Here is an 11,614-nt window from a genome sequence, read left to right as displayed (position 1 = left end):
TTTCAGATTTTATATAACAGCTTTATTATCAAATGGCAAGAGACACTTAGTAATGATGTCATGCAGGTATCACAAAAAAGCTTCCAAAAGATAACCAGGTCACCTAACAGCTCAAAAATCTCTTGCAATTAAAAAACAAAGCTACATCTTTCTGATGTCCTGGTTTGTTTCATGGTAGCCACTGTTTTTCTGTCAAAATGTTATGGCTATCTCTTGGATCACTTGCTGGATTCCCTAAAGGAAAGAGTAGGCTAGTACAGTACCCACAGCACAGTGCTTTTTTTGCTTTCCACAAGGCCTGCCTTACTCTGCACAATGCTCAGAAGTCCTCATGGGATAGGGAAGCACCTCAGGCTGCTGGCAGCTGAAGATAAACACAGAAGGGATGGGTTAAAAAAATGTTAAGGTTTTGAAAAAGTAAAGAACCCTATTTTGAACCTTTTTAAGGTCTTAAGGCTTTTAGTTATTGTGATGGGAGGCCAGTCTTGTGGCTGAAATACAACAGTAACAGAGTCTTCAGTAACAAAGCCTGATCCCATCTCCATAGTGACACAGAACCCAGTGAAAATGTCAAGTGATAGCACAAGTCATGTTAGATTGAAAGAGAGTTCAGCTCCTTCTTTAGCGACAAGGTTCCACCAAAACATTGGCATGGGAGGGATGTTACAGCAGCTTCTGTAACTGACCAGGAACTGAGACAGATTTTGAGAAAAGCCACTGTAAAATAAGTGGTAGGTAATTTATTCTGAGAGTTCATCTGCATGAGATGTTACCTCTGCAGAAAAGGAGGCTGTAAATCCACAGCAGCTTCACTCAGTAGTCCGGGGGACACTTGCTCACATGGCTCAATTCACATCCAGGTTTACTATGGAATAAATCCCCTGGGTAGAGGAGCTCTGGAGATTAGAATGGCAGCAATAAAAGTAACCATTGATCAGTTTTAAATGCCAAAGTACACTTTTAGAGTAAATTCTAAATAACAAAATAATTGCTGGAGCTGAATGATCTTACAATAAACTTGCAAACAGAACTGATATAAATTCATTTATATACTTATGTAAAAATAGCATTTACTGTGCAGCCTGGATTTAAATAAAAGACAAATGGTGTATCAATAATATTTACTATATATTTACAAGTAATACTGTGATGAGACGAAGCAGTCAATTAACATTATGTTACAAAAATGAATAAACCCTTTAAAGGTACCGGTCAGTACCTTTTACATTATCACATTCATGAACTGTTCTCTTACATCTCAAAGATCTATGATATGATCACGAGTTAGCAGAAGACACAGACAAACAAACCCTAGAACTGGAGCACATGCTGATGTGTTGAGTCCTTTTCCAGCAAGACACTGCAGGGGCATCAGCTCAAACCATGTGAGCAGCACTGGTTTTCAGCAGGATAAAACACCCATGTGCTGCCCAGCTCCTCACTGCCCAGGGCCTTGTTTGATGGGGCTCCACTGACAACACAACAAACAAGCACAGCTGGAAGCACGGGGGAAGGTACCTTGTACCTTACTGAGAGCACACACACACTGCTACTGGAGGTGAGTCATGGCTGGTCACTGCCTTGGCAGACAATGGAACCCCCATTTTATATACACTGACACAAGAGCCTTCTGTTCCATGGTGTTCTGAACATTATTTGGGATCAGCTGTTTGATAGGAACTGCACCAGTTTGTGTACCTGACATTTCTTTTAGCTAATGAAGCTGCAGTGAGAAATTTTATGCTCTTTACATATTGCTTGAGAAATGGTAATATTACACTGCTTAAGCATTTTTAAATCACTTGAAAACTGCAAGTTTTATATAATCATACCATCACTTCCTTAAGTTGGCAGGATAAATCTATGCAAGTGAAATATTGGCAAAACAATATTAAAAAATGAAAATTAGAACTTAAAAATCATCAGCTAGCCAAGATATGAATTCTAAGCTGCTCCCTCCCTTCCTATAGCTGCTCCCAGAATAAAACTTTACAGGGACCAAGAGGGAATGAAGTGACAATTTGCCTTTGTTAATCCAGTAAGTAAAGCAGATGTAGGTTCAAGTATTTAATTCCATACAGCACTAATAAATAGAAGTAAACAACCAGGATGAGAATAACATTGTAGTTAAAGTACTGCAAAGAACCCTTGTTTCTGAGTGAGCACCGTTACATTATTTTGAAACTCCCCAAGGCAAAAAAGAAGGGAAATATTGTTAGTGACAAATGCTCTCAGAGCAGATGACATGCAAGCCTACAGAGAACGTTACCAAGTTGGACTGAATTGTTCAGGGGGTTTTCCTGCAAGTGTTAGAGAGCATCACCTGTAGTTTATGTCTACATCACAGTTTTTGCTCTGCATGTAACTAGAGCAAAATGTTACACCTACGTTCTCACTTCCCTCATCCTGAGGGCCACACACACACCATCCCAAAGTAAAACACTGGTGTTTGGTTACAAAACTATATGCAGTACATTTCTGAACACATTTCCTTCAGTCTAAGGCTATGTGTTCATTTGAAGACATTCTTATCAATCACAAGCCTCCCCTATAATTACTTAAGATCCAATAGAAAAGCAAATATACAAATATCAGAAGTGCTGATCCTGAGATGAAATATGGGAAATTCTGTTCCAGTTTGATGCTTATTCAAACTTCTGTTTCAGCTTCTTCTGGAACAGAGCTGGTAGGATGGAGAGGATGGCTAGAATCATGAGGACAAAAACAGAGTTCCAGGAAACAGCTTCCCCTGCTGTTGTAAGCTGGTACAGCGTTGTTCCTGCCTTAATGGCTACAAAAGATGGTGGTGCTACACCTGGAGCAAGGAGAGGATGAAAAAACAGCTTGTTAGGGTAAAAACACTTAAAAATTAGTCATCCCAATTTTAATACCAGAACGCTGAGATTTTGTTGTCTTGTACTTTTTTTTAAAGAATGCAGTAAATGCAGAATTCAAAGATAAAAAACCTTTATAAAAAATGGTTTTAAGCCATTCTTAATATTTTTAATGCAGACTCAAATATAGGAGACTAAGCAAATAATCTCTGCTCTTCAGACTCTCCAGATTTCAAGTTATCTCTTTACAAACTGACTTTTCATAAAGGAAAAATAATGAACTTTTTAATAAAGTTCATAAAGGAAAAATACTGGATTTTTACTGAACTGTTTCCTAATCAGATTAAAAAGTATGTGCAGAAATATGCCAAAAAGCACATTAAAAATTAAAATAGCTATAGTGTATGCCTGTTCTTCTGGCCACCCCAAACTGTGGCTCACTAGCCACAATTCTTACCTAGGAAAGTGCCAATGAAAAACACTTTCAATGGCACGTTGATTACAGGAGATGTGATATTGATAAACCAGTTGGGGAGGAAAGGTGTTATTCTCAAAAATATTATGTAGTTAATGAGATGTTCTCTATGTCGTTCAACCTGCCAAAACAAAACCAAACAAACAAAACTTTGGTTAAAAAATCCCTGCCTTGAAAATACACAACCATAGAAGTTTCAAGAGTTTTTCCCCCTATATTTGGTAGACATTTACATGTTGCAAACATAAAAATCAGTTAAAAATGTGTGATGTGGGGAAGAGAGCCCAGTGAGTCATCTGTTAAATACACTGAGATCAGCCTGGAAATAGCTGTGTGTGGCAGAGCAGTGGTGATGTGTCTGACTGACTCAGCCAGCTCCAGCAGCAAAGGAGTCATAGGCAGAGTCATAGGCAGAGCCACAGCCCAGCCACCACAGCCAGCCTGTCACCCCACTCCTAAAGCTTTTCCAGGAACCACCAATGAAGTTTGTTCCTCAAGATGTTCTGTCCTAACTTGTGATCAAGCTTCAAACACAGCTTCATTCCACACCTGGAAACTCAGCCAGGTCACAGCTCTGAACGTCATGAGGTGGCTGCTCCAGCACAGCTCCAAAGCCTGTCTCCCCAGAGGTTACAGTGCCCAGCATGAACATTTACCCAGGAGCAACAACACCCCCAACTTCATTTACAGTCTTAATGAAGTGCTCAGGTCTAGCCCAGCTCCTCACACCAATGCTACAACAAACTCCTTCTCCTTCCAGCCTGTCTCAGCCCTTTCAGACAGCAAGTGCAACTTGGGCCAAGCTGCAAGGACAGCTGAGCATCCACAATCCTGGCCTAGCCTGGCAGACCTGCACTAAGCTTAAGCCTCAGACAGTTGAAAACAAACCTGGTCTGCAATTCCACCTGAAATCTCACATGGCAGCTCACCCCAGTCACAACCCTGTTTTTCAGCTTTAGCCAAATTTAGATTTTACTGTAACATCAAAATCAGGAGCACTGTGGGTTTTTTAAACCTTAATGAAGGAAAATATTTACATGTTGATTAATGCTGTATATAAAATGCCTTTACCTCAATATGCAAGCATTATAAGCATGATACAGTCCAATTAACCTGGAAACACTGAGATATGAGCTGCACATGCAATTTTAAATCACCTGTTCAGTTCTACTAATGGCAACAGTAACCATTTGCTACTCAGAATAGCCTCAAGATTATAGTGCAATATTAAGATTTACTTGGGTCAAGAGTCAAAGTGGTACTGTAAAATCTAACAAGGTCAATTGTGCCAGACACATCTCCATATCTTACTTAATGAGGAACAAGCTTAAAGCATTTTTATGTGATTCAAAAAAATCTTGAAGAGAGTACATGTGCTTCATACTTGCAAAAAATAAAAATTTGTTCAAATGTTTCAGAGTATCAGTTAAAGACACATAAGGTCAAGTACAACTCACACTGTATTTCTGTACTGCAAAACCTTTAGGCTCATCTCACAATGAAGACCTGCTGAAACTAATGTTACCAGATACTGTAAGAAAAAGTTTCTTAATGCTCCAACTACAGTTACATGTTCAAATTAGGTTTTTCAATCAGACATCCAGCTACAGGTTCCTCCAACACAAAAATAAAAACCCAGCTTTCATTACTGCAAATGCTTAGAGAGCAATTACTTGAAATGACCTGAAAGTGAAGAGGCTTCCTATTGACACTACATAAGCAAACACTTCCTAGGTTAGAACTTTCTCATGGGAAATACCCTAAAATCAGGAATGCTTCCAGAATCCCTTCTGTGTAACTGGATACTTAAGCACAAGACCTCCTACTTTTCCACTATTCCATGGCACATTTTGTACAGTAAGTTCCAGCACCTCTAGAAATCTTACCTGTTCTGACCATTTTACTGCTTTTTCTGTTAAATATCTGTACACAACGGGACGTCCCACTAGGTATGACAGCATGTAGCAGAATGAAGCTCCAAGTCCTGAGCACTAAAAAAAAAGAGACAACAAATGAGCAGAAACTCTACTTAATGTCAGCCTTGTGTCTGTATTAACTACCCTGCCTGGCTAGAGCAGGTTTCCATGCAGCCCTCCATTAGGGCTCTCCTCCAGCACTATGGACACACTCCCTAAGAATGTTGTTGACACAAGACAGTGTATTTCCAAGGCATTTCAATCAATCTCAACACTCAAAGTAGACAACATTGATTACTTATCAGTTAATATTGAGTGCTTCTGCAGTTTTAGACTTTGAACAGTGAAAGCTCTGCAAATAAGAAGCACAATGCCATTAAAGAAATTCAAACAGGAAAACTGAACAGGGTCCTCCCTACCTTCTCAATACTTAAGGCGCATTACCATTGCATCCTTTGCCCATATTTTAAAGCTTGTTGATAACATACATTTCAAATCTGAAACTATGCTTCTTGCATATTTAAGCCAGTTAAAAAACAGATGTATTTTGCAGTGTGATAATAAAACCACAGTAATTGTGTAGTGAAATTACAACTGGGTTCTGGCAGATGCTAAACAAATTTAGAGTATGGGAAACTCTGGCTGATTCACACTCCAATGTCTTCATTATTAAGAAAACCTGGAGGAACAGCTCAGTGTTTTGGATCATCACCCAATACTACAGTGAATTTTGTGGGTAATGCCACCCCTGCAAGCAGAGCTGAGTAAGAACTCAATAGTTACCAGAAACTGAACTGTATGCCAGTCTCAGACTGATCATTTCCAACAGGAAGCTGCTCAGATGCCTGGTTGTATTTCAAATTGATAGAAATACGTGCCCTCATAAACTACTTTCCATACTTACCAAACAAACAAGAAATAAGGCCAGTGGAAAGGGATAAAGAAACCCTGACAGGATACTGAGGAATATAGACCCAGGAATAGCAAATGTTTGCAAGCTGGATGTATCTTAGTTAAGGAAAAAACACATTTCTAAAAAGCTACATGCTTCTTAGTTTTGTAAGCAGTCAGGATACATTTTACAACTAGAAAAAGCATAAATAGGCAGGACCTCTCAAGATCCTTACTTCAAAAACCTCTTGTAGAGTAGCACAAGAACTCAAGCAAGAGCAGCAAGGTGCAGATCCATCACTACCCATACAAAGAATAAGTCACAAAGTAACAACAGCTGACTACATTTTTCTCTTTATCTGTGCTACAACTGCCACAGAGAATTTACTGTGACTTCCAGGAAACACTTCTGATTTTACCCTGTTGACTAGAGATGTGTGGTTTCAGACATTGTCTCTGGAAAGCTCACAGGCCTGTCCGAGCCCATAAGCACAAGTTTCATGGAAGACTGAAATGTATGAAGGCAGCTATTCCTTCCTTAGAAACAGGCTTGGTGTAGTCACTAACTACAATAGCTGATCACTCATTTCAGCCAGGAATTTTTTTAAGAGGCAAAAATTAGGTTTCTGCAGCATAAGCAAGCAGGTTGTTGACTTAAGGCTTGCTAGGCATACTTGAGACTATGATGCATTGCCCACTTTGGATAGAAAAGTTATAAAGCAAAAAAACTCTGTAGACTATTTTACTCAAGTTGAACTGGCTGAAATATTAAAAGCCCAGTAATGTTCCTGAGTGCATTACAGCCAGTACAGCTTTTGCTAACCATGTCAAGGTTCAGTTACCCATGCCTGGAAACTGACCACAGTCTGCTGCTGAGACAGTAAAGGTCATCACATCTAGAACTGCTAGAGCAGCTCAATAAAGAGCCAAGGTATTCTACTCCTTGTTAATATATAAACTTACATTTTAATTTGCTTCCTAGATCTATAATTTGGGGAATAATAAATACTTTTTGTGGAATACTTTAGTAATTATCCTTCAGCTCATTCTTTCAATGGCACGTTCAGTGCTGACTCTCCTGAGTTACAAAAGCCTCCTGCATTAAAACTGTGACACAAACCTTTTCTACAGTTTTAAAGTTATTAACCTTTAGTTAAATGTTCCAGCTAGGAGTGTGCTTAATGATTAATATATTCAGCACTCGGGAAAAGAAGTCAACACAATTGTGTCTCCTTGGACAGAAAGTACTTCAGAAATTTGTCTTTCTAAAAGAAAACAGATTTGGTTTTGTGAATTTGGGCAGTGTTGGGATGAAAGATGGCTCAAAATACTTTCCTTCAGAAATAGAGGTAAATATTCTATACATTACCCTATGTGGAAATGTCTTTGAATGTCTTAAGGAAGAGTAAAGCAGTAGTCTCTGTTTTCTTTTAAAGCAAACAGTAATTTCTACCTCAAAATTCAACTTATTTTAAAAGTTATCATAACACCAAAGTAAGAACAAGCCTAATATACAGAGAAGTTTATACATTTCCAAGAGTTTAAAGTATTTGTGTCTCTTTGTAGACACTCCTAGGTATGTTAAACTTCACCCATGACCAAGAATTGATCAAATTGTATTCTTCATTTTCAGAGAAGCATCACTACATCAAAGCCGCCCTTTATACCAGAAAAAGGATACAAAACGTATGTGGCAAAATAAGCCACTAACACTTGAACGTAAAATGTGTCCTTGTATTTGGACAAGACTTTTCCCAAGGCCTTTGCATCATCCATATCTCTAGGAACCTTTATACATTCTCTTTCTTCTCTGAAGAGGAGAAAAAAAAAGCAGGAATGATGGAAATATAATCAAACAGTGTAGTACAATTACTTACTGAATACAGAGATAATTAGATACACTGCAACACTAAATTACAGCTTCAGCAAACAAACCATGATTATTGTTGTAATAATGTTCTCAGATGAACACCTAATATTTACAGTGTGGTTTATATTAGAAAATCCCCAATTTTAGGTATTTGCAAGCTGTTTTTTTATTCAGTACAACGATGTGCTTCTTTTCTAGTTGGTTTTTTTTTTTTCTTACCAAGTACTGATGAAGAAGAAAGAATTGCGCAAGGCAAACTTGGCAAGTGAAAGCAGCCAACATTTCAGCCAAAACCAACTGCAGCTGCCTCAGCGCTGGGGTCAGAACAGCTGAAGTGCAGCAGGAGTGGCAGAACTTCACCTCACAAACAAATAAAGTTCTAAGGGCAAAATCTCATGTCACACCTTAATCTGGTGCAACCCTGGGCAGCACACTTGAGTGTCTTTGCTCGCTCTGTATCAGGCTGTGGGATGGGCCATTGCAAACTGACCTTGTTGAGCAAGTTAATCAGACAGAAATTTAACTACTAAAAGTGAAAAAGAAAGCTGTCAGACAAGCAGGCTCCCACCTGCCATCCCAACACAAGCACTGGGTGCAACGAGAAGGAGAAAAAGAGAAGGCTTAGGAAGGCTAGGAAGTTTAGCTAGGAAGGAAGAAGGATTTCCCTTTTTGGTGACAGCCTCCAGTTTCACCAAGGCACAAGGAAGTTTAAAGTGAACTCAGCCTGAACCAAACACACTCTGCTCTTAGCTGAAGGTGGTTAAGAAGAGTCAATTACTACTGATAATGTACCAGGGGTAACACCTCAGAACACAGGATCTCCACTGTGTGCAACAAAAACCTCAGATCAAGAACAATTCTCTGAGTTTATGGCATATCCCCATGCAGGCTCCTCTACAGTCTGATACTGAAAATCAAATCAATTGAGGAATTAAACTTTCATAACATACTTACTCACTAAGTTGTGGGAAATTTTTATATACTAGGAACATAAGGAAAGCAGCTGATAAGAAGATCGACACTAAAATAAGAAGTGATGTCCGAGCTGATCCACCTTCTGCAAGAGCTTTCCCTGAAATTAAACATGAAACAAAGTTAGAAAAAACCTCAGCACTAGCAAAGCAATATCTCACAACTTGCAACAGATTTCAAACTTATCCTTCAAGGAAATATTAAAGTCAACTCTCTGTAGACATCTCCCAACCAATGCTTTCAATAACACACATTGCTCACATTCCCTGAAAACATTCAAACAACTTTGAAGTTTCTATGCTGGCAAACATTCCACAAAAGTCACCTTTTATGATCCATAATAATTTAAGCCTCAATTAATAAATACATTTGTAAAGAGAAAAAACAGAGCTGAACAACATAAGCCATGCATGTTTTCCTTTTTGTCAGAAATCTTCTGCCAGTCTAATTAATTAGAAATTCAACTTGAAGTTAAATTTCCAGGATGTACAATGTAACTTTAAAACCTGCTCATTAACAGATTTTGGGGCTTTTTCCCCCTCTAATGAAAGACTACCAGATACAGCCAGATAGATGAGACATGTTCATTAGGAGGAAACCTACATAAACACACACATGCTGGCCGATGACATAAAGTGCTAGTCCTGGGAATTACACCTATTTTACACTCATGTGGATATATATATATATCCACATAAGTGTAAAAAAGGTGTAATTCCCAAGACTATTAGCCTTTAAGTCCTTGTGTAGTGGAAGCAATGGGAGTACAGCAAGTGACACAATAACATTTTAGGCCTCTTCTGTGTTTTAGATGTTTATCAAAATGACCATGTCCATGCAATACATTCCTTAACACAAATGCAACTACACACATAAAGATTTTAGAACTGAAATAAACACCACACACTCTCTGCATCCACACCGGGCTGTGTATGTGTGCATGTATTAAACCACTCTCTCCTCAGGCACTTTGAGGCTCACCCAGCTTCACACCCAGGGTCACCTGGGGAACACTCCAAGAGCCGAGGCTGTGTTTTCCCTCGCAGATGCCGCTGGCACAACTACAATGCCAACACACAGCACTCAAGTGGGTCACGCTGACTCCTCACCGTTGTGAAATGCAGCGACTGGATGACGAAACCCACGGAGCCCGCTGGGCGAGCTGGCAATTTTATCGGCTGTGTGGTTTTTTAGGTTTAAGGTCAGCGCGACCCCACAGGTGTGCACTGGGTCAGCCGAGGCCAAAGGCAGCATCCACAAAGCAATTCCAAGCACGGAATCACAGGGCTGTCAGGCTGGAAGGGACCACAGTGGTCAGCGGGTCCAACCTCCCAGCTCAGGGTCATCCCAGGAACAGGGCTGCAGCCACACGGCTCTTGAGTATCGCCTCTGAGGGAGACTCCACACCCTCTCTGGGCAACCTGTTCCACTGCACTGTAACCGGGGTTATTCTGACAACACCTTCTCCAAGGAGCAAAATCAATTACAGATAAATAAACAAATAAGCAACTCATAGGGCAAGAAAGGAAAACTCAGCCCACTGCGCTTTCCGCCACTTCCACTCTCTGTACTCCAGGTGTGCCGGTAGTGGAATAACACCAACACACACACACACACACACACACACACACATATATACATACAGACATGGAACCACGCGTCTTCCCTCACGCAAAGGAAAAGGGAAAGGGGTCGCTGCCCCGTTTCGGCCGCCGAGGGGCGGGAGCCGCCTCACCCCACACGCACCGTGAGGGGCCCGGCCCGGCCCGGCCGCCCCAGCGCCCGCGCGGGACGGGGCTGGTGCCCGAGGCGCCGAGAGGCACCGACAGCCGCACCGGGCACCGTCCCGGGCACCGACACTCGCACCGGGCACCGTCCGATGCCAGGGCGAGGTCACCCCCGCTCCCGCCGCCCCGAGCCCCCGGCACCTTCCAGAAGCTGCCGCTGGTGCCTGGCGCTCTCCGCCGCCGCCGCCGCCGCCTGGCAAGGCCCGCGCTCCGCCACCCTTCGCTGCGCCATGGCTCTGCGGCGCCCCGGGGCCCGGCGAGTCAGGGCCGGGGCAGGCCTCGGCGGCACCGAGAGCCGCGGGGAGCAGGAGGCGGGACCGGCAGCACCGGGAGCCGCGGGCAGGAGGAGAAGAAGGAGGAGGCGGGACCGGCCGCTCCTCCTCTCCTCACCCCACCGGGTCGCGGCCGCGCTCCCGCCCCCGCCGGCGCACGGCGCATGCGCTTTTCTCGGGGCATTACGGCTTTGCTGTGGTGTGCGGGAGCACGTGTTGGGCTCCACGTCCTTGAAATGCGGCGGCGGGTAGTGGCGGTAAATACGGTAACGCCGGCTTTTGGGCGTACCCGTGTGGGTATGTACGGTAACGGGAGTGCGCTCACTAGTGGTAAATACGGTGCGGGGCGGCGGGAGATTTCTCCCGGCTGCGGAGAAATCACATAAATCCCAGGAATTTGGTTGGGAAAGGCCTCTGAGATCATCGAGTCCAACCTGTGCCCGAACACCGCCGTGTCAACTAGACCATGGCACTGAGTGCCACGTCCAGTGGTTCCTTGAACACCTGCAGGGACGGTGACTCCACCACGTCCGTGGGCAGTCATTCCAGTGTCTAATCACCTCTTCTGTGAAGAAATGCCTCCTGATGTCCAACCTG

The 11,614-nt window shown here is 42.3% G+C and overlaps 1 protein-coding gene across 1 annotated transcript; it reads right to left on the bottom strand.

The window, feature by feature from the left end:
- On the bottom strand, positions 1-11,172 carry TMEM41B (transmembrane protein 41B). Its single transcript, XM_030950384.1, has 7 exons — positions 10,887-11,172; positions 8,941-9,058; positions 7,798-7,926; positions 6,130-6,223; positions 5,196-5,300; positions 3,292-3,430; positions 1-2,815 (listed from the first exon to the last, which is right to left on the bottom strand). The coding sequence occupies exons 1-7, from the start codon at positions 10,975-10,977 to the stop codon at positions 2,646-2,648; spliced, it is 846 nt and encodes a 281-aa protein (XP_030806244.1). The 5' UTR covers positions 10,978-11,172; the 3' UTR covers positions 1-2,645.
- Between the last annotated feature and the right edge of the window lie 442 nt (positions 11,173-11,614).

Source organism: Camarhynchus parvulus, chromosome 5 (assembly GCF_901933205.1).
Source record: "Camarhynchus parvulus chromosome 5, STF_HiC, whole genome shotgun sequence".
NCBI classification, from domain to species: domain Eukaryota; kingdom Metazoa; phylum Chordata; class Aves; order Passeriformes; family Thraupidae; genus Camarhynchus; species Camarhynchus parvulus.
This window is presented reverse-complemented; position numbering and strand designations above follow the sequence as displayed.

What these genes read in the sequence shown, in the direction of transcription:
- TMEM41B (XM_030950384.1), bottom strand. Translation starts at nt 10,977, where the DNA reads ATGGCGCAGCGAAGGGTGGCGGAGCGCGGGCCTTGCCAGGCGGCGGCG. An exon ending in AATTTCCCACAACTTAGTGA is followed by an intron (nt 7,927 to 8,940) that starts GTAAGTATGTTA and finishes TCTCCTCTTCAG; the next exon opens with AGAAGAAAGAGAATGTATAA. An exon ending in CCTTATTTCTTGTTTGTTTG is followed by an intron (nt 5,301 to 6,129) that starts GTAAGTATGGAA and finishes CTTTTTTTTTAG; the next exon opens with TGCTCAGGACTTGGAGCTTC.